The sequence below is a fragment of the Solanum stenotomum genome, chromosome 11 (assembly GCF_019186545.1).
Source record: "Solanum stenotomum isolate F172 chromosome 11, ASM1918654v1, whole genome shotgun sequence".
Lineage (NCBI taxonomy): Eukaryota > Viridiplantae > Streptophyta > Magnoliopsida > Solanales > Solanaceae > Solanum > Solanum stenotomum.
Window position 1 is genome coordinate 54,674,957 of NC_064292.1, and position 24,161 is coordinate 54,699,117.

Consider the following 24,161-nt stretch of genomic DNA (forward strand, 5'->3'; position numbering starts at 1 on the left):
CCAATTTCCTTCTCTTATCTGCTTGGAACTATGGAACTATGTTGGTTAGACTCTTCAAACATACATTTCGGTACGTATTGGATCCTCCAAATAATGATACAGTGCTTCAATATTTTTGAAGAATCCGAACAACATAGATTTGCACTATGTGGTAAACAATTTTGAACCTCAAGAAGATTATGTAAGTGGATGTTGTCTTTAACACCAAACAAAAAAATTTAAAAATACTTGGATGGAAGGGGTAGAGGGCGGATTGATTTCTCATATGATCACTCAGAAAGTCATATACTTTCTGTGATAATAACTACTAGTTGAATGATCATCTGGACAACTCGATTAAGTCAACTAAGAAATGTGTAGTCAAAATCCAAATGTATAATGAAATTGATTAACAAGTTATGCCCTTGAAGGTCATTATAGTTTTTAAGTTTATGAGATCAAAATTTATGTCAATCTCTATTAATTTTTTAAGCATGAAATTGTTGGAGTGGTAACTGAGGTTGGTACCAAGGTAGACAAGTTCAAAATTGGAGACAAAATAGGCGTTGGATATCTAGTAGGATCATGTAACGAATGTGAAAATTGTAGCAATGATCTCGAGAATTATTGTCCTGGACAGGTATTGACAGCCAATGGTACTCACTCTGATGGAACCATCACTCATGGTGGTTACTCCGATCTCATGGTTGTCAACGAGCATTTTATCGTTCGTTGGCCTGATAATTTGCCAATGGAAGCTGCTCCCCTGTTATGTGCAGGGGTCACAACTTATAGCCGTTTGATATATTACAGACTAGATAAACCTGGAATGCACATTGGTGTTGTTGGTCTTGGTGGTTTGGGACATATGGCTGTGAAATTTGATAAGGCGTTTGGAACCAAAGTTACTGTCATTAGTACATCTCTTAGTAAAAAAGACGAAGCAATTGAACGTTTAGGAGCAGACTCATTTTTGGTTAGTCGTGATCCTGAATAAATGCAGGTCAGTCGATCAATCAACTTAGCTTCAATCACAAATTTACAATGATATTCATGTGACATAAGTATGAATTTTCGTTTGCACGTGTAAATACGAGCAGGCTGCAGGGGGTTCACTTGATGGAATCATTGACACTGTTTCCGCGGTTCATCCTATTTTTCCTTTGCTTAATTTGTTGAAAACTAATGGGAAGCTAGTGATGGTTGGTGCCCCTGAAAAACCACTAGAGTTGCCTGTATTTCCATTGCTTTCAGGTACATTTCGCGTAGTATCTTTTTTCTTCATTTAAGTTCTAACATGTCTGTTTGATTTAATTAATAACTCAAGTATGTAATGTGGAAAACAAGACGGAAGCTAGTGGGAGGGAGCGCGATAGGAGGGGTGAAAGAGATACAAGAGATGGTATACTTCGCGGAAAAGCACAACATAACACCAGATGTTGAAGTTGTGCCAATGGAGTATGTGAATACAGCGGTGGAACGTCTCGTGAAATCCGACGTGAAGTATCGTTTTGTTCTTGACATTGGCAATACTTTGAAGAAGACTTAATATAGGGACATGTTGTTCTTGTTGTGTGTTTGTATTTTAAGCAAGAAAAAATGGTGAGTTCATGATGGAATTACTAAATATTCCTTTCTACTAATCTTATGCTCCATTTTATATGACACGATAATAAGTTTTCGTATACAATTTTTTTTAAAAAAAAATTCCATCCGGTCTTTAATATATGTTTTGGGGCCCAACCACCGTACAATTGAAAAACGATACGACCCAAAATCAATTCTGATTCTTCTTTCTATCAAAATAAACCATATTCAAAAGCACACCACCCTTATTATTTTACAACCAGCCTCCGACCTAAAGTGCTTTTAGAAAAGTTTGGTGGGCCAATCAAAGAGACTTGCTTTTGATGTAGAACCGGGGGAAGAATTATGGCTATAAATTCCCTCACCCTCTTAGGCACATGGTGCTTTATTTGGAAAATATATTTTGGACTAGGACTAAGAGTCGCCACTTAATTTTTAAGAAAAATCAAGAAAACTATTGTTTTCAAAAGACTAAAACAACAATCTAGTGAAAACTTAAAAAGGGTTCGAGGTCCTTATTAACATTCTAGGAAGGTTTTAAAAGCACCTAAAATGTCCACTAATGTGGTTATCCGACAATTAATTATTTGGCAAAATATTTTAAGAGGATAGACATACTTGATTAAATAGAGGGAATAAACAATTATGACTTAAAATCATTTTTAGGGGGGTGGGGAAATATTTAAAATATTATTAAGTAAAATTTGAAGTAGTTTGAGTAGAAAAATAAGCATGATTATTTAGTCTTTAGAAAATCCCGAAGTGACTATCTTTTGGGGAATTGATTAGGAAACCTTAAAATTAAATAACAAATAAACAATTGAACAAATACGAAATAGATAAAAGAGAGAGAGAGTGAGAGAGAGTCTTGGGCCCAAGACCGGGTTTCTGTTTGCCTGGACCAGTATTTGGGCCTATTTCATTTTGGGCCTTTGACCCAATGCTTGCCCATTTTTTGTACCTGTCCTAGACTAAATTTCGAAATTTACTTCTTTGGGCCTTAGACCCATCTTTCACATGTCCTAAATTCTAACAAGATAATAATAAATAAAATGACAAGGGCTTAGGCCCAAAATAACAAAATACAATCTCCTTTTTTATGTAAAGAGTGGGTCTTTGGCCCAATCTTTCAATTCTCCTCGGCATCGGATTCCCTCAACCCTGTTCATCGACTTTTATGGCTTGGCTGACTAACTCAAATAAACTAAAATTGGGCCCCCGTGGCCCAAGGAAAATGTAAGGATAAAGTCCGTGGGGACTTGAGCAGATTTCACATGCAAACGAAGAAAAAATAAATAAATAATTAGTGCCCATAACAGTTTATTAGAAAAACAAGAAGCAATTTGACAGATAGCCTAAAGGGAAATGAATCACGGAAGACCATTAGAAATGAAAAAACAAAGACTTTATGAAAATTAATGGCATTCTGTATATGATTGAACTGGACTACTGACAACAAACTTTAGCAAAATAAATAAATAAATAAATAAAGTAAAAAAAGTTAACACATGACCCGCCTACTTCTAAGAGTGTCAAAATAAGATTGGCAAAATTTAAGTGATAAAAGGGGGCCCGCCAACACACCTATTCTAACATGATTCAAACTTACCATGACGATTTTTCTAATGAGCAAATCAAAAAGATCAGTTCTTCAATTAAAATCCACGAAGGAAAAGACAAGAAAGAAGAAAATAAATAAATAAATAAAAATAAAATAAGATAAAATAAAATCAACTTAGCAGAGGAGACGAGCACACAGTGAATGATCATATTTAAACAACCATAAATGTATGGGGAGGAATTACGCTTAAACTAATCACTAGGACCTTCTTTGTGATAAAAGCAATAACTAACACATTAAATCAGTTACTAAGGGGGCTGGACAAGGAAGTTAGAAAAGAAAGAAAACACTCGTGCCATCTCAAACCCTCGAATAAATGCCACTAGTTTTACGTATAAAATAAAAAATAAAAATTAACCAAGTTGTACCAAAATATTTTCAGTCCATCAATGGTGATTCTGAACAATTTTAAAAAAAAGAACGCACAGATTTTCTAAAAAAAGAAAGACCGCTAGAAGTTAAAATGACTTGAACTTTCACAAAAAAACAACTTCACAGCAAGGAAATCAAACTTGAGCTTACCAAAACCTTAGTCATTTACAAACAACAACAAGAGAGAAATCAATACTTAATCTGTACTTTGTTAAAGGAAAGTTGAATGCCAAACCCAACATAATAGCGAGATTACTCATTTTTAACATAAATAAAAACTAATACAACAATGTGCATAATTTAAAATTGGGAAAGGCTAACTAACTAACTTAAGCAGTTGAACCAATCTATCTTGAAATAAGGAATATGCAGCAAAGAATTTGATGACACAGCGATGGCATACAAATAGACTCGAATTTCCAATCTTAAGCTACATGAGGACTCTAAATATCTTTGAAAAATAAAAAAAACAACAATGAGGAAAAGGGGAAACCACTATACGACTTTAATGTACAAACAGTTGACTAGAGAGCCCTCGAACACATGCTTTCTACAAGATTTAGTCTTCTATAAAAAATATATACAGCAAACACCCTTTAATATGCTAAGATCATGGGAACAAAATAGAGGAGATTAATAAGGGAGTCATTTGAGAAAGGGAGAAAAGAGTCGACAAAGAGTTTCAGTTTACGAATAGAAAAACCAACTAAAACGAATTAGGACTAAAAGAAGTTTACCTTTTTGGGGACAGCGAACGAGGGACTACGAGCTAAAGATGCTGAACTTCCACCACCACAAGTGTAAGCCTCAAAAATTCCGACAAAACAAGGAAAGCGAGAAAAAATGAAAGGGATCGGAAAATGATCTTTTTCCACCAAGATGCAATTCCTCCGAACCTATGTATTTGTATGTATTTTTTCTTAAATGGACTCAAATTTCTCTAACTATTTTTCTAACACCAATTTTTCCCAACTTAAAAAAAAAACCACCCCCCTCAACAGTGAATAAGGGTCACCTTTATAGAATGACCCCTAGGGTAAAAATTGGGGGGAAACGGATGAAAAATCGTGTAGGACTAGGGTACATTTGAAATTCAAAATCATCCATTTCTTGCACCATTTGGGATAAACATCCTTTTATTGAGATTTCAACCCATTCCGAAAGAGGAAAGGGGAGAAACGCGTGTTGTACGGATTGAGAGGGACGTGAATAAGGAGACAAAAAAAATCACAGTGTACGTTGGACTGCTGTACTGTTTCTCGCTGCTGCTTGTTTGCGTCTGGGCCTGCTGAACGCTGCTGGAGAAGAAGAACAGTGCAGGGGTTGATTTGGTATTATGTTGTTGTTAATATATTATTTTAGTATTGTTGGTGTTGGAACGTATTGGGTCTCATTTTAGTGGGCTGCTGTTATTGAATTGGAAAGTAATGTTAGTGGGCTGAGTTGGCATGCTGAAAATTGTAAAATAAAAGGCCCAAAATTTGGTCCTTTAATGGGTTTAGGGGATTTGGCTAATAACTAAATAAAATGAATTAATATAAATTAATTAATGAGCTTCTAAATTTTAAAGAAACAAAATAATTACCTTAATAAACTAATGACTCAAAATATAAATTACTAATTTAGACAATAAAATAAAATATTTAAGCAAAACTAAAATCTTTTTGAGACGATTTTCGAATATTTATAAAATAAACTCATTATGTAAAACATATTTATTGTCAAAAATTATAAAAGCGACCAAACTTACTTCAAATACTTGAAAATACTTTAGACTTTATAACAACTAATTATTTCAAATCGTTTGGAATGTAAGAAGCTCAATGATTAATTCATATCGTGGAGGTCCAAAATTGGGTGTCAACACATGGTTCTAAAGATTAAATCACAAAGATGTACGAAAGATTAGGCAGAAGAAGAACTATAGCTAGAATTTTTTGTCTCTTCCCTTGTACCAAAAGCAAGTTCGGAACATAAGGATAGGGCTCGTCTATTATAAGTTATTAGTTTACCGAGCTATCTCAGATATCTCGAGTAAGGAGACGGGACAGACTTGGAAATCTACGTTCAGGTCGGAAAATTCCACACTCTTTTTAACAAAGGCAACATTGTAATCAGACCGGAGACTTGAATCCAAGACTTTTGATTAAAATTGGAGGAATACTTATTAGTACTCTACCACAACCTTTGTTGTTGTAAACTTAAACTCTTGTATAATGTTGGAATAAGAGCATTTTTGGTCCTTAAACTATAGGTATATTCTGATTTGGGTCCTTGAGATATCTACTAAAGCACATTTAACATTCAATTAATCGAAACATGTGTTTAATCCTTTTATCTAAGAAGTATATGTCATATTTGAACTACCTTTAAAACTATATTCCTTTCAAATATGGAGTAACAGTACCAACTTAAAAAATATATTCATGTTGAAAATAAAAAAAGAAAAAAAAAAACTATTTAAAGTGGATATTTTTTGTTTAAATGATACAACTAGATATTTCAAATAGTCATGTCTCTTTTTTTTTTTTTTTTGCCTTTTTATTTTCTGAATTGACCTAATAGAGGACCCATATTATGTCCTTCTTCATTAATCTAAACAAATAAATGACTCATACTAAGTTATATTTGAAAAAAAAAGATGCACTGACAGGTTTTATCCCCAATTATAATGAATTGAGATATTGCTCTCAAGTAGGGTCGATGTTGTATTTATTAGTCTCCTTGATAGGTAGTGACTCCGCGATGGTCCTCCAAACAATCAGAATAAGGTAAGCTTGAAGATAAACTTTGTATTTAATCCTTTTTATTGAATGGATGAGGTCCGATTTTTCGACTAAACCCCCCCTAAACTTCAACTTTCTTTTTTAGTATTTTGATAGAAATTTATTTGATCAAAATGTTAGATTTTTATTCTTTTCGCAAATTTGTGAATATTCAAAAGCAAACAAAATAGTAGGATCGAGGAATGTTATTTATGAAACTTTTTTTTATACCGTGTCAGGAATTTATTCTCCTAATATTTAACGATTTTGCAAAAAGTATTTTTTCAAAAATATTCGACCAATCAAACTTAGAAAAATTAGAAAATATTTTTCTTTCGCACCAAACACACAATTTATTAATATTTTTTTTCAAATTATTGTTCACCATCTTTTCTGATGGCTATACTGGAAAGGTAATCACCAACGATATATCCTAATTAATTATTGTGGAACGAAATTAAAGTGACGCAATTATCATTTTCGAGAGCTAAATTATAGATGCTCCCTTAACTACAAAATCTTTTTCAAATTATTGTGTTTTTCACATATTAAATTATAGCATTCTATGTGATATTTTGGGATGCCTAAAGGCGCCACATTCATGTGCTAATACACACGAAATTAAGAAATATGCGTGAAAAAATCAGCAGGACTATACATAATGTTTCCCCAACTCATTACGGAGGTCCTCATATAGTTTTGATAGAAAAAAATTTCGGGATGCCCAAAGGCGCCAGATCCATGGTCTAATACACTGGAAAAACCAAGAAAGTCGGGTGATTCCTAAAAGTTGCCTCATAAATGCAAAAATATGCTTGAAAAAATTGGCGGAACTATACGAAGTGCTTCCCAAACTCATTACGAAGGTCAACATAAATTGTTTCAGAAATTTTTTATGGATGCCCAAAAGGCGCCAGATCCATGGGTTAATAGATAAGAAAAATTAAGAAAATCGGGTAATTCCTAAAAATTGACTCCTAAATATGAAAATATGCATGAAAAAACGACGGGACTATACATAATGCTTTTCAACTCATTACGGAGGTCTTCATATAGTTTTTTCAGAAAAAAATTCCGGGTGCCCCAAAGACGCTAGATCCATGGGCTAATACACTAAAAAAACCAAGAAAGTCTGCTAATTCCTAAAAGTTGGCTCATAAATGCGAAAATATGCGTGAAATAAACGGCGGGACTACACGTAATTCTTCTCCAACTCATTACGGAGGTCTTCATATAGTTTTTACAGAAAAAAGATTCGGGTGCTTTAAAGGCACCAGATCCATGGGCTAATACACACGAAAAACCAAGAAAGTCGGATAATTTCTAAAAGTTGGTTCATAAATGCGAAAATATGCGTGAAAAAACGGCGGGACTATACGTAACGCTTCCCCAACTCATTACTGAGGTCCTCATATAGTTTTTTCAGATAATTTTTTTGGGTACCCAAAAACATCAGATCCATGAGCTAATTATACACACGAAAAACCAAATATGGTCTTTATATAAAGTTAATTTTCAAACATAAATATATGGTCTGATTCTGAAAACAAAATTGCTAGATTCTGCTAAGGGGTATCCATAAACCAATTGATTCGGATTTATCATTTACCAAATCAAACCAATTTCATATTCATAAATCAAACCAAATCAATAAAATCGAGTTTTTCCTCTATTTTTTCAAAGCTTTTATGATTCCATACAATCATATTAAAACATTTCATTGAAACCAATTTCTACTAAGAATGTCACTAGTACACGGCTAGACCTTGGTCACGTACTACTGATCCATTTTCCTAGAAACATCATATTATATAAGATATAATATTATATCTTATATTAATTCATAAAAGGCAAATGTACAGAGAAGCCATGACGATAACATTTGATTTATACCTCATCGACTACGCCACTAGCCATCAATTCAAATGCCTATTTATTCAAATGAAAAATCAATACATTGGACTACAACTTTACTCAAATTAATTGTTCTAATAATAATATCTCCAAAAATAAACAAAAATCAAGAAAATGGAAAAATCACATGAAAATGTTGAGGCATTTGGATGGGCAGCTAGACATACTTCTGGGGTACTTTCTCCTTTCAACTTCTCAAGAAGGTACCATCTTTTCGGATTTACGTTATATAAACTTGACAGTATATATAGATAGTGTATATTTTATTTGAATTAGATCTACACAACATATCTACACCAATAGTGTATATATTGTGTATATTAATTTAGAACATATTGATAAACTAGTTAACCAAACAGTATATATCTGTAACTTTTCTTGTTGAATGGTGAAGGGTGACTGGTGAAAAAGATGTGCAATTCAAAGTTATGTATTGTGGAATTTGTCATTCTGATCGTCATCAACTCAAGAATGAATGAAGCAATAGTATATATCCATTGGTACCAGGGTAAGTTTCATTTTGATCCATATATTTTACTATGTTCTTTTATTATAACTCTATCGTAGACAAAAACCGTTATATCTGATTTAATCTAAGTAGAAAATGGTAGATGAGCGGACTTATTATTCACCAAGTTACAAAATGAGTATTCTTATAATTGCATTATATGTAGATACAAAGGCAGAGCCGACTTGTGAGATTATACTGAATATGTTGTTGCACATTACAGGCATGAAGTTGTTGGTGTAGTAACTGAAGTTGGTAGCAAAGTTGAGAAATTCAAAATTGGTGACAAAGTTGGAGTTGGATGTTTAGTAGGATCATGTAGAAAATGTGAAAATTGTGACAATGATCTCGAAAATTACTGTCCCGATATGATATTGACGTACAATGGTGTTGACACCGATGGAACCACCACGTATGGTGGTTACTCGGATATAATGGTAACGAATGAGCACTACGTGGTCCATTGGCCCGAATATTTACCAATGGAAGCAGCTCCCCTGTTATGTGCAGGGATCACAACTTATAGTCCTTTGAGATATTATGGACTAGATAAACCTGGAATGCACATTGGTGTTGTTGGTCTTGGTGGTCTTGGACATATGGCTGTGAAATTTGCTAAGGCGTTCGGAACCAAAGTTACTGTGATAAGTACAGCTGTTAGTAAGAAAGACGAGGCAATTGATCGTTTAGGGGCAGACTCGTTTTTGGTCAGTCGTGACCCTGACCAAATGCAGGTCGATCAATCAATCAACTCTGTTTCAATTTCAAATTTATAACATAGGTGTGACTTACGAATAATACTAATTTTCGTTTGTATGTTAAATACGAGCAGGGTGCAGCGGGGTCACTAGATGGCATCATCGATACTGTATCCGCGATTCACCCTCTTCTTCCATTGATTAATTTGTTGAAAACTCATGGGAAGCTTGTGATGGTTGGTGCCCCTGAAAAACCACTAGAGTTGCCTGTATTTCCCCTGCTTTTAGGTACATTTGGTCTTAAATCGACGATTTTGTATATACATTTTTTTAATATTGATACGTATGTTTAATATAATGTGTGTAATAGGAAGGAAGCTAGTGGCGAGGAGCGCGATAGGAGGGATGAAGGAGACACAAGAGATGGTTGATTTTGCGGCAAAGCATAACATAACACCAGATGTTGAAGTTGTGCCAATGGACTACGTGAATACAGCGTTGGAACGCCTTTTGAAATCGGACGTGAAGTATTGTTTTGTGCTTGACATTGGCAACACATTGAACAAAAATTGAGATGAAGGGGACATCTTGGTCAAGAAAATGAGTGTGTTATGATTTTGTATTAAGCTTGTACGTTTTTGTTGTTTAGTTTATTTCTTATGTTTTGTGTATCAAAAGGAATAAGGAGTTACGAGAATAAATATGATATTGTGTTTTCTAGTATACTTATTTGCATATGGCGTTTACATCAAACTATACTGATTTATCATGGTTAAGTCATAGCACAAGTACGATTAAATTTTTGCCTCTAAATTAACAAGTATAGTTTTGTCGTAGCACATATCGACTTTCTTAATCTATGCATATAACTATCCTTTAGGAGTTAATATCTTAAAAGGTCATTGAACTATAGGAAATTATTTAGTAAAGTTATTGAACTTTATTTTGTATCAATAAAATCACTCAACTTAAAGTTTTTATCTTAAAAAGTCACTCAACTACATTTATCATTAAAATAGATTTGACATGATAAAATATATGATTATTATGTCATGTAATTATAAAACCCAGAAATAAATAACGTTATAGAATCTATTTATTATTATACTAGACCCACCCATAAATTGGCTTCAATTTTTTTTTCTTATCTGTTTGATCTTATCAGCGACATTTTTGAATTCTTGGTTGTTGAGGTCTTTCAGTGGTTTAGTCCATCCTTAACAGATTTCAACCTCCTTGACACAAATTTATTTTACGAATTATGTATGGAAATTTTAATTTGACAACTAATAATTTATGTAATGGCACATAGTATTTTTAAAAAAATATTATTTTTGATTTGCTGAAATGGAGGGAGTATTTGGAATAACTTTAAGAGTAATTTCTTTATCAAGGGACACTGTTTAATTTAAGAAGCTGGTTAATTTTACATTTTTATTTGCTACTATATAATTACTTGTTGCAGGTCTCGTGACAATACACAGATAAGTGTCTTCAATTGTACTAATATTAATTTTCATATTATTGATATGTAAAAGATTGGACATGAATTTAACGAAGTTAGAGAATATTTTTTAAGAAGTTAATATCTACAATGAAGGATGTAATTTGACCATAAAAAGATAAAGAAGTTGATTTCTCATTTTTTTTATGTGATGATTTAATTTCTCTAATCAGAACTAACAATTGTAACTTGCCAACAACTTCAATTTTTCAGCTATACAATTTGCTAGAGGAAATAATGAAAATAAGAGCATGAATCGGGTATATGGGTTTCAGGGTGGGTTGGTATGATAATAAATAAATTCTATAAATTTATTTATTTGTGGGATTTATGATTAGATGGCATGAAAAATATTTTATTTTTTCATGTTAAATTTATTTTAATAATAAATATAGTAGAGTGATTTTTGAAAATAAGTGTTTTAAGTTGAGTGATTTTATTGATACAAAACAAAGTTTAATGACTTTGCTAGATAATTTTGTCATACTTCAGTGACCTTTTAAGATATTAACTCATCCTTTAGTGACTTGAGCAAAATGCAATAAACAATATCTATAAGTGTAAATTTCATATATGACATATATAACAGTACTATTTTCAAGCTATAACAGTAGATTTAGACTTTCAAGCTATGGCATTAAAAATTTCAGGTTATAACAAGTTTTAAAAAAATAAATGTTTTTATTAATTGGAAAAAACTTAAAAAATAAATAAAAAGATAAACTAAAATTAAAAAAAAAACGGAATTAGAAATAATAAAGTAAAAAACTGAAATTGTGGGCTGTAATTTAATTTGAATTTATTGCAGATAATTAATGATTAGCATGAAATAAGGGATCCAAACTAATTAAGAATATTCAGTTTCCTTAATTCACTCTAATTTGTTAAAATTAATTCAAAAATCTGATTTTAAAAATCAATTTCTATTTATTTAATAAATGATTAATCTATTTATGGGTTTTTATTATTAATTAATAATATGTAATTAATAAGGAAAAAATGAAAAAAAAATGGAATAGGGGTGTCAATTAAATTTGAATTTATTTAAGATAATTATTAATTAGCATGAATTAAGGAATCTCAAACTAATTAAGAATATTCAGTTTCCTTAATTCACTCTAATTTGTTAAAATTAATTCAAAAATATGATTTTATCCATTTTTCTTCCACGTTTCTCTCTCTTCAATTTTCTTCCAGAAATTTTGTCACTGGCGACTAATTGAATTATTTTTTTTGTTTGAAAAACCCTATTTTTTTGTGATGGACAACTACGTATCAATATTAATTAAACATGGCGGAAGATGGGATCCTTCAGGTTAGTATTTTTAATTGTTTACTATTTGTATTTGGATTTCAGTGAAATGAAAAAAAAATGAAACTGTAAATCACATTTTGTGATTTTGTTTTTGTACATCGTCACTATATTGAATGTGATATGTTTTTTTGTATAAACAATACGTTTTGTTCATAATACGTATTAGTTGTTGTGAAATTGTAATATTAGTGATTTTCTTGGTAAGTTTCTGTTTTTTGGTAGGGGTTTAATGTCACTATATTTTTTGTTTTTTGGTTATTTTTTATACTGGCAAAACAATGATTTTGTGAGAAGTTGCCGCAATATATGAAAGATTTGAGTATAAATGTATAACATATAAATATTTTTATCATTGTAGATTGGGTACGTAGATCAAAATTATAATATTGATTACTGTTATTTTTCCTGAAAAAATAAATTAAAATGTATAGTTTTGAATGAATTTGTTAGTATAAGTGTAATGAATTTGGTATGAAAGTGTATTCACTAATGTGAAAAAAAGGTTATTTAGAATTTTGAAGAATTGTATGACAGTTGTTTTAAGTTGGTATGAAAGTGTGTTAACTAGTTAGTAAAAAAAGTTATTTAGAATTTTGAATAATTGTATGAAAAATGTTTTAAGTTGGTATGAAATTTGAAATGTTATTGTTTATATAAGTTTTGTCAATTATGTATAAATTTGTGTGAAAGGAATGAACTATTTGGTATGAGAAATGTATAAATTTGGTATAAATGATGATTGTATGTATGAAATTTGTATTTAAGTGGGTATGAAATCTGAAATTTTATTTTTTAATGAAATCTGTTTGTAGTTTACTGTCTGAATGATTTTTGTATGAAAAAATAATGATAAGTGTGTATAATTTTATAATTTTTTTTTGTATTATGTAAGACTAATTGTTATTTTTTTTTCTAATGAAACAGGGAAATATGTTGGTTTTCAGATGGAGGGGATTATATATGAGTATTCTAGTCTTTATAGTGGTCTAGTAAGTGCGATAACATCGCAGCTAATGATAGATGCTAATATTCACAATATAGAGATAAAATATATAGTTAGTGATAGATGTCCCCCTGTTAGTATCCACAATGATGTTGGTGTGCGGGTTTTTTTAGATCAAAAGAAAGCTAATGTAGATTTCTTTACGATTTCATATACTTGGAAATAAAATTTATTCCAGATTAATATATAAGATAGTGTAAATATTTGTACAGATTTCCGATTTCAGATTCCAAATTTCATAGACGTGATTCATTAATTATTCATACAGATTTCATATACTTGGAAATAAAATTTATTCCAGATTAATATATAAGATAGTGTAAATATTTGTACAGATTTCAAATTCCAAATTTCATATACGCGATTCATTAATTATTCATACAGAATATACTTGGAAATAAAATGTGTTCCAGATTAATATATAAGATAGTGCAAATATATAACAAACTTTATACCAATCTTATTCAAGTTTCATTCCAACACGAACTTCAGCTTATATCACTCATATTATACCAACAATAAATCAATTTCATATAATCACACAATGCATATCATTTGTATAGCAATATTACATCACAATTAATACAATATCCAACCATCAAACATTAAATTCAGTGTCATACACATATTAATCAAATTTCACACACATTTCATCCATTAATTGAACAATTTGGATACACACTGATAATTTAAAATAGTGAATCCAAATGGTATGAAGTCTGTATATTACTAGTATCCTGAAATTATAATAGCCAAATAGTAATTCATATGTAGATGATATCTGATTGGAAGAAAACATATGGTATTATATATCATGAAATAATTAAACACAAAAAAGTTGTCCAAAAGTAAAAAAGAAATAGCATGTAATTCTAAAAAAGTAGAAGGTGCAATCAACTATTTCAAATTTCTTGTATGTGGTCTTGGTGTAGGATATTTGGTGGTATCTGGAACATGTTCTTTTGTTATGCGAGGTCCACCAAATTTGCTAGCAACCGTACCAGTAACTTCACTCTCACTGATCGCGCCATCCTCACTCTTTGTATATACAGTTAATAGACAATCACTGTTTTATTTAAAAAAAATATGTTGGACTGATTTTAAAAGTCGCCACTTAATTTTTTAAGAAAAATCAAGAAAACTATTTTTTTCAAAAGATCAAAACAGAAATCTAATGAAAAATATTAAAAGGGGTTCGGGGTTCTTATTAATATTTTAGGAAGGTTTTTAAAGCACCTAGAACACCCGCTAATGCGGTTATCCGGCAATCAATTGTTTGGCTAAAGTAATTTTAACTTAGCTTGACTTGCAAAATTGAACTAGTTTATATTTAAGACCATTTCGAAGGGAAAAAGGGAAATATTGAAATATTATCTAAGTGAAGAAGTGTTTTTGTAAAATTTTTTTTTTTTTTTTTTGTTTAGTCAAGTAAGAGATGAATAATTTAATTAAATAATTAATTCAAAATGGGTGTCTTTTGGGGATTTGAATTTTTCAACCTTAAGATTAGCAGCAAATATTAACAAAACACACCAACACAATAAAATATTTGGGCCCAAATCTGGTTTCTGTTCGCCTGGACCAGTATTTGGGCCTATTTCATTTTAGGCCAAAGGACCATTTGAGTGGCACCTGTCCAAAATTAAGAGAAATAATTTCCTTTGGGCCTTTGGCCCAAATTTTCACCTGTCCTAAGAACTAACAAGTATAGCAAATATTAGGCCCAAAATAATACAATTTGTTTTGGAATTAAAAGTGGGCATTTGACCCAATCTCTTCAATTTCTCGATTTGTTGCTTCTTCCATCTTCGGGACCTGTTCGTCGATTTGGGGACTTGTTCTTCCATTTCATTGACCCGGTTGACTCGATAAAAAAAAGGAGCGTTGAGCTTCAACCCAACTCGAGATGCAAGGTGATGGAAAAGGGAGTCCCGTTTGGACTCAATCCGAGTGGTTCATACAAAAAAATAAAATAATGATAATTATAATTATAAGCGTCACTGCCAAACCATATTACTAGACAACAAATATAAAATCGAGCCCATTATATAATGCAGAGGAGAATACTAGCTCAATGTCTTACGTCACAATATCAAACATAATACTAATATGAATTAGAAGAAAATGTGGCACTCAAAATTATTGACAAGTGGCATTAATGAATGACAACATTCAGCTAACAAGTAATGCATGGCAAATAATAAGCTTGACATCATTTAGAGGGAAAAAGAAAAAAGGGGTTATGGATAAGCTATGCACGAGTTGCATTTGAGCTTTTGGAAAACTTGCACAAATTTTTTTAGAAAAAAAAAAAAAGTTATTCATAAAGAGATGCAGAGAACTCATAATACTAGAAAAATGTAAAAACTCATGGTGTAAACAATAAAAGATATAAAAGAAAGTAAAGATAGTCACATTGCAAAAGAAGTAAGCTAGCAACCACCAAATACACATTACATGACTCCCATTTTAACAACTAATTCGCTATTCTCAAAAAATAAAAATAAACATAAAAAAAAATCTAGATACATTATTCATAGCAGGATGAGCTCATTTTACTTTTATCCTTAACATATCATAGTCTTGACTTCGGTAAGTAATCAAAAAGTCTCAAGAGATTAAGAATGACATTGACAGAGATTTATGCTAATAGCTCAAAATGGAATAACAAATTCTTAAACTTAAACCTTTGTATCAATAGGAAAACTTTAGCTAAACTGAATCATGATTTAGCATTTCGTCACTAGAGTTTCAGCTTAAACATGAATAGAATCACCTCATAATAAACACAAAACTATGAATATCAAGGAAACTTAGGCCGATGACTACGGGAAAAAATTGGTTCCAGCATTAACGAAAACATTTCATAACCAGTAAAAGCATCAATCAGCAGCTAATTTCAACTCAACATTCTTAGGCAAAAGGATATGTTAGAATCACCATTTTTAGATTTCCCACTCTCAACATCAACATCTTAACGATGCACACAAAATCAACGAGGAAACTAGGGATTAAACAGAAAGCTAAGAGGAGTTTACCTTTTGAGATGCAGCAAACTGGTCAACAACGAGCAGAAACGCAGCGAGACTTCACCACCCAAACGACGACTACTCCTCCCGGAAAACTCTCTGTTTCCTTTAGTATATATCTTAGTTATTTTTGCTTAAGCTATTAGGTGTATTTTTGTTCTAAAAATTCCAACAGAATTTTTTTTCTCCCTTTTCGACTCTCTGCCTTAGTTCAAAAAAAGAAAAATTTCAACTCTCACCCCCAAATTCAAACTTCAAACTCTTTCACCATTAAGGATAAACATCCTTTTTCTGAAATTTTTGCCCCATTCCGAAAACGGAAAGGGGAGAAAACGCGTGTTGTACGGATTGAGAGGGACGTGAATAAGGAGACAAAAAAATCGCAGTGTACGTTGGACTGCTGTACTGTTTCTCGCTGCCGCTTGTTCGCGTCTGGGCCTGCTGGACGCCGCTGGAGAAGAAGAATGGTGCAGGGGTCGATTTGGTATTGTATTGCTATTTTTTATTGTATTGTAGTGTTGGGAATTGTTTTTTGGCTGCATTTGAGGAAATAGAGTTGGATTTCTTTGGATTTGAAATTGGGAAATGGGCTGGGTTATTCTGGAATGCTATTGTATTGGTGGAGGAATGGGTTGGAATAATTGGTGGGCTGGAAAATGATGGGGTTGGGTTGGAATTAATTGGTTGGGCTGATTTGGAGCATAATTTGGGTTGGAATTAAATGGCCCAATTTTGGTCTTTAAAAAGAATTGAATGCAAGGTGGGAAAAGGGTTAGAATTGTAATAAAATGACTAGGTTTTGAATTAAGGATTTGGCCAAAAGAATTGCAATTATAACCGATTAGGATTACGAAATTAACCAAATCAGATTTACTTGGAGAATGTGGCCGAAAAATATAAATAAATAAATAAGATGAATTTAATATTAATTAATTAACAAGCTTCTTATTCTTAACGAAATAAAATAATTAACTATAATTAATTTAAACATGAACTAATTAATTCAAAATCGTAATTATGATTTAAATTAAACTAAGTTAGTAAAACACTTAGCTAAAAAGAAATAAAAATCTTTTGATATGATTTTCAAATATTTATAAAATATACTAATTAGACACATAATTATATAATAATTAACTTAATTATAATCTAATTAACTCAAAATATAAGCTATTAATTAATTTAAACTAAATAACCAAATATTTAAATGAAACTAAAATCCTTTAGAGACAATTTTTGAACATTCATAAAATATACTAATTAGACACATAATTATATAAAATATCATATTTATTATTTAAAATTATAAAAATGACAAAACTACTTAAAATGACTTGAAAATTATTTGAATTTTATAAAACTAATTATTCTAAATCGTTTGGGAATTAAGAAGCTCGTGAATTAATTATTATCGGGGAGGGTCAAAATTGGGTGTCAACAATCACACTACTGTTAAAACACAATTCATACCATTTGTATACCACTATTATATCACAAATCATACAATATCCAAGAATCAACTGTTTAATCGGAATCATACACATATCAATCAGATTTCATACACGTTTCATCCAAACAACTATTTCGAAAATAATATAAGAATAATGTGATATTTTTAAAGAAAAAACAGTAGTTTTAATAATGTGAAAATAATACTTACCCTAACAATTTTTTTGTCTTTTTTAGGTGTTGCTCAGTCGTCAAAACCATCTACAAGATAGACATTCATTGATTTTCACAACTTCAACATTCATTGATTTTTTTCCTTTTTTATTTAGTAACAAAATCAGAATCAGAATCAGAATCAGAAGGGGTTTCAACATTTTTCCCCTTCCTCTTCTTTCCTTTCGATTTATCGGACTCACCCTTTTATTTGAGTCATTTTTTTTTCTTTCTGTTTTTGATCTTTCAATATAGATGAACCACCCCTAGCCGGAGCTTCAAACAATGTTTGGCGACGGTGTTTGAGTCAAAATGTTGGAAGATGGAGCATGAACTTCATCCGTATAAGTTCCTTCGACTAATAGAGGGCTATTTTGAGGAGTTACAACCGTTTTCTTCGACATGATTTTGTTGAAAAAACTAAATTGAATGGAGGATTGTGAAGTTGGTGTAGTTTGGTGGTGAGAAAGATGTGATAGATGAAGGTAAAAGTGGGCTAGTGTGTTAATGGCGTGTAGAATTGGATGAGCGTGGGGGGAGGGGGTGGGATTGACGTATGGGCGATTTGGAGGAGGGTGGGATTGGCGTATGGGAGGTGGTAACGGTAAAGAAGGAAACATGTTGTAGGTGAATCCCTATATCTATGTAACTGATAATTTCAGATTTAAAAAAGGAACATAAATCAATTTAATTACATATTATTAATTAATAATAAAAAACCATAAATAGATTAATCATTTATTAAATAAATGGAAATTGATTTTTAAATAAAATTAACTTTAAATTATATGTCATAACTCGTAAATAAACTGTTATAAGTAAGAATTTTTTAAAAGTATGTTTAAAACCCGTAAAATTGACTTTTAAATGTGTATAGGGCGTGATTTTTCCTATCTATAATGCCAATGGATTTTTTTTTAATAGGAATAAGAAATATCAAATTGTTAAGTTTGGCTAAATTATGGTAAATACTTAGCCGCACTGTGTTTTTATAGCAAATCAATAAATTATTTTAACTTTAATTTATTAAAAAACAAGATAAAAATACATATTACTTAGATAATTATGTGGTAAATTTGTGTAGTGCTTGACAAATCAATGAGTAAAAGTTAAGCGTTTATTATATACCAAATTAATCTTTAATCCTGATTATGTAATATATGTTCTCACTTCAATTTTTAATTGCTAAAGTTAATTAATTTGATTTGATGTAAATAATAATGCAAACAAAGATTTTCTTATAAAAAGAGAAATTTGCATAAATAATGTACATTTTAAATACCAAACATGAGAGTGGTAGCGCCCCAACGATAAAAACTTATTTGTATCTAATATTTAAAATTATACCGTCCAAATAAAAGGACAAAAAAAGAAAACAAAAAGTGTGGGAAAAAGGGGGGAAATAACTCGATAAAAATGTAGTGGGAATAAGTCGGAAATTGCAATTATTAATTGGTCCAAATTTCACACTTTGATGTTTTTATTTTCTTTTAATTTACTTTCACATTATCTACGTGGATATTCTTTAGCGACTAATATTAACTTTAAGTTTTTCACGTTTGGAAAGCTTTTCAAGAACCTTTTTTTTTGGGGCAATTTAAGGAAAAACATAATTAACGTACATATTGTGTTTAAGTTATTGCACTATTTTGTAATTGTCATTGTTTTCATATCAGTTGCTTTGTTTACACAACCTTTTCCCGACCCTCCCAATTCCCTTCATTCAATGCTTGACAACTTTTTCCATGTAGCATACACACGTCTATTTTTGACATTCAAATAAAAGACGACAGTTGCAAAGCAAGGGGTGAGGTAGTGCTTTTCATGGGAAGAGAGCTCTCACCTTAACGGAAGAATTGTCGTTTTCCTTTTTTCATACCTACTGATATATAGCTTTTGAGCCAATAATTCTTCAAAAACAATCTCTCTACCTCTACATGGAAATTAAGATTAAGCTAATTTGTATACACTCCATTTTTCGACTTTCGTGGACCTCATTATAAGATTTCACTAAATACATTATAATATTAAAAATTTTTTTTTTTTTAAAACTCGTAAACTTCAAACTCTAGATAGATTCGGGATAAAAAAAAGTGTGAAACCTTTTTTTAAAAGTCCTGCAAAGTAGGACTCTACAACTATCGACCACAAAAAAGAAGTCAAAATCCAATTTGTTTAAGTCATTAGTTGTTACACCTCATCGATAACGTCACATATTTTTCACTCAAAATCCTATAAATATGGATCATAACATAATCAATTTTGTATCATCCATATTGTTCTACATTTTTCTCTATTATAATTTATACTATATATACACTACATAAATATTTTTATTTTTCAAACGAAAAAATGGCAAAATCATTTGAAAATGAACATCCAATTAAGGCATTTGGATGGGCAACTAGAGACACTTCTGGAGTTCTTTCTCCTTACAATTTTTCAAGAAGGTACAAATTATTATTTTTAATTTTGATGATGTGTTTTTCATTTCAATCGGAAACAAACTCTCTATAAGCTGAGGTAGGGTAACATCTGCTATAATAAAAATGGTTTTTAGTGGCAATAAATAGGTCAATTAACAAAGAGTGTTGAAATTTTTACCAGTATTTGTTGTTGGATCCAATGTCGTTATAGGCTCCGCAACATTTACAAAGAGTGCTAAAATGTAATTATCACTTGCAACTGCCTCGAAGAAAAATCGTTTTCTAGTGACACTTAGTTTCTCGGACCCCACCTGTATGATTATACTGAATTTGTTAGTGTTGTTTTATTGTAAATTTGATGATGATCATTTTGTGTTAATGGTTATAGGGTGACAGGTGAAAAAGATGTGCAATTTAAAGTTATGTATTGTGAAATTTGTCATTCTGATCTTCATCAACTCAAGAATGAATGGGGAAATAGCAAGTACCCCATGGTGCCTGGGTAAATTGATTTGTTCTTTTATTTTTGGTTTAAAAAAATTCAGATTTTTTTTAATTGTTAGATCCAAAAATACCAACCAGAATTTTCATTAACGAGATTCAAAAATATTAAGGCACAAAGAAGTTAATGGAATTCAACATCCACTATATATACACATAAGTAATTTTTCGGCGAAGAATATTTACTAGCTAGTTTTCCTGTTCTCTGTATCTTTTCAATTTTTCACATTATATTTTTTATTTGAAAGCAATCCTGATTTGGTTCTTAGTCTTTAATTGGCCATTTTGAGCTCTTGATACCTCAGTAAATCTTGAGTTGTTGGGACATGATACTCCCTCCGTCCCATTTTATAAGAGTTAGTTTGACTCGATAAGGAGTTTAGGAAAGAAAGGAAGACTTTTAAAACTTGAAGACTAAAATGAATGATAGAAATTACTGTGACTATAAATCATTTCATTAAGGATAAAATGAACATTTTAAAGTTAAATGTGTCATTTTATTTGGGATGGACTAAAAAGGAAAGTAAGTCATATAAACTGCGACAGAGAGTAAAAACTAACGGAAATTGTGTCGATTCGATCTACTTGTGAGTGTAACTAATTGTAAATATAATTGCAGGCATGAGGTTGTTGGTGTTGTAACTGAGGTGGGAAGCAAGGTGGAGAAATTTAAGGTTGGAGACAAAGTAGGTGTTGGATGTATGGTAGGATCATGTCGAAAATGTGAGAATTGTAGCGTTGATCTCGAGAATTACTGCCCTCGTCAGATTCCTACATACAACGGCTATAGCTTAGATGGAACCCTCACGTTTGGAGGTTACTCCGACATGATGGTATCCGATGAGCATTTTGTAGTATGTTGGCCTGAAAACTTGTCGATGGACGTTGCTCCCTTGTTATGTGCTGGAATTACTACTTATAGTCCTTTGAAATATTTTGGACTCGATAAGCCTGGAATGCACATTGGTGTTGTTGGCCTTGGAGGGCTCGGACATATGGCTGTTAAGTTCGCTAAGGCATTCGGAACCAAAGTGACTGTCATTAGTACATCTGCTAATAAGAAGCAAGAAGCAATTGAGCGTTTGGCAGTGGCGGATGTATGTTATGGATTATGGGTGCTTAAGCACCCATTGCTTTTTGCAATAAACACTAATATTTGTTTGTAATATCTAATAATTCATTCAAATGTATTAACTAAGCACCCACTTTATATAGCAATTATCAAACTAAAAATAATTGAGCACCCATGAAATAAAATTTCTGAATCCGCCATTGGCGTTTGGGCGCAGACTCTTTCTTGATCAGTCGCGATCCTGAGCAGATGAAGGTGAATATAATAACTCGTTATCATTGAACTCTGTGATCATCTTATCTGAATGTTCAAACTGTTTGAGAGAACACTTTCATTTAATAAGTTGTCTTCAACACACTGCTGCCTGATTCTTTTTTCACGAGCCAAACACGTGAAATAATTTTTTTGACAATGGTTGTATTGAGATTTTTTAACGCACAACCTTCGCCTGCTCCGGTTCCGTGTTGAAGTGTGTGACAATCTCACCTAAAAGCTTAAGTTGTTATGCTTGTTTATTTGTTTTATTTATATACGAACAGGCTGCAATGAACACATTGGATGGGGTTATTGACACTGTTTCTGCGGTGCACCCTAGTCTTCCATTGCTTATGTTGATGAAATCTCATGGTAAATTAGTTATGGTTGGTGCACCAGAAAAACCGGTGGAGTTGCCCGTGTTTCCTCTCCTTATGGGTAAGCAAATGCAAGATTTCAAATAATAAAGTTCAGACTAAAGTATATATAATGCGGCCCTTCCCGCACATAGTGAAAGCTTAGTGCATCAGACAGTCTTTACTAAAATTTGTATATATAATGTGGAAAACTGGAAGGAAGCTAGTGGCTGGAAGTAGGGGTGTGCATCTGTCGGTTCGGTTCGGTTTTATGTGTTATTGATTCGGTTTATCGGTTTTCAGTTTGTAAATACGTCAAACCGATAACCAAACCAATAACATATTTCTTATCGGTTTTTGGTTAATTGGTTTATGGTACTTAACGGTTCGGTTTTCGGTTTAACCAATAAGAAAATATTCATATATATTATATACACGATAAGAAAATTTTCATATAAACCATATAATTTTTCCAACATTTGGCATGAAAGTAACAATCATAAAAGTAACAATCATTTTTCTTGCAAGTTTAGACACTAGACACATTCAAAGGAAAATGTGAAAGTAACAATCGTTTAACCATTAACAATAAGACTTGTAAATTTAGTATAGTTTTATTGGGTTATCGGTTTAACCATTAACAAAAATCATAAAACCGGAAACCGAACCAATAACCCAATAAAAAAATTTGCAAAACTGTTTAAAAACCGTTAGCCCAATAACCCAATATCAATAAACCAATAGTGTTTTTTTCGGTTCGGTTTATTGGTTAAATTGGTTTTTGCACACCCCTAGCTGGAAGTTGCATAGGAGGGATGAAAGAGACTCAAGAAATGTTGAACTTCGCAGCAAAGCATAACATAACACCAGATATTGAAGTTGTGCCAATGGACTGTGTAAACACAGCGTTGGAACGTCCTCTGAAATCAGATGTGAAGTATCGTTTCGTGCACGACATTGGCAATACATTAAACAAGAAATGAGAATATTAATAGGGGGATTTACGTCCAATGGTCTAGCAGTGTTTCTTTGCTTAGATTGCATTAATTTCAGAGATGATTAATCAATAAAATGTGTTTCTTGCACTTGTTAAAATAGAAAAAGAATGTTAGTACATTTTGTTGTTCATCTTGTATTCCCAAGATACTTAGAACTCACAACTAGAAAATTAAAACTAGTAGAGAAACTAGAATCAAAAACAGATTAGAAAAAATATACGAAATATTTTTTCTTAAAGAGAATTGTTGTCAATCTGTGTTTAAAGAATCTTACTGATTCCAACCAACTTTACAGAAACACGAAGTTACCAAAATTTAATGAACTAGTGAAGAACAGAAGAACATAAATTAATTCACAAATCTAAAATCTGTAACACATACCAGAATCTGGAAAACCAGAAAGAAGATCAAGCCCACTGAATGCACAGTGTCCCCTTAAGGAAATTATTCCCCTCTAGTATCCGAGGTTTGATTTGGAATATGTCCTCCCAGGATAGAATGATCTCAATCACCAGTGTATTGATACCCAAAACGCTGGTGTCAGCGAGCCACTCAACGGCAGTAAAGTACACTTAGAATACTAGATTTAGTAGTAG

The 24,161-nt window shown here is 31.7% G+C and overlaps 2 protein-coding genes, 1 long non-coding RNA gene and 1 pseudogene across 3 annotated transcripts in view; 2 read left to right on the forward strand and 2 right to left on the reverse strand.

The window, feature by feature from the left end:
• Positions 1-977, reverse strand: part of LOC125843929 (uncharacterized) — a 40,962-nt gene extending 39,985 nt beyond the window's left edge. The window contains exon 1 of the long non-coding RNA XR_007444080.1: positions 804-977. This is a non-coding gene — a long non-coding RNA (uncharacterized LOC125843929). The remainder of the gene's footprint in view (positions 1-803) is intronic.
• The window catches only part of LOC125843862 (uncharacterized), a 573,332-nt gene that overhangs the window by 498,046 nt on the left and 51,125 nt on the right, over positions 1-24,161 (reverse strand). The gene's annotated exons all lie outside the window — the stretch shown is intronic.
• On the forward strand, positions 8,297-10,029 carry LOC125843888 (8-hydroxygeraniol dehydrogenase-like; annotated as a pseudogene).
• Positions 20,228-23,681, forward strand: LOC125843893 (8-hydroxygeraniol dehydrogenase-like). Its single transcript, XM_049523117.1, has 6 exons — positions 20,228-20,407; positions 20,772-20,885; positions 21,504-21,962; positions 22,160-22,211; positions 22,496-22,658; positions 23,357-23,681. The coding sequence occupies exons 1-6, from the start codon at positions 20,310-20,312 to the stop codon at positions 23,548-23,550; spliced, it is 1,080 nt and encodes a 359-aa protein (XP_049379074.1). The 5' UTR covers positions 20,228-20,309; the 3' UTR covers positions 23,551-23,681.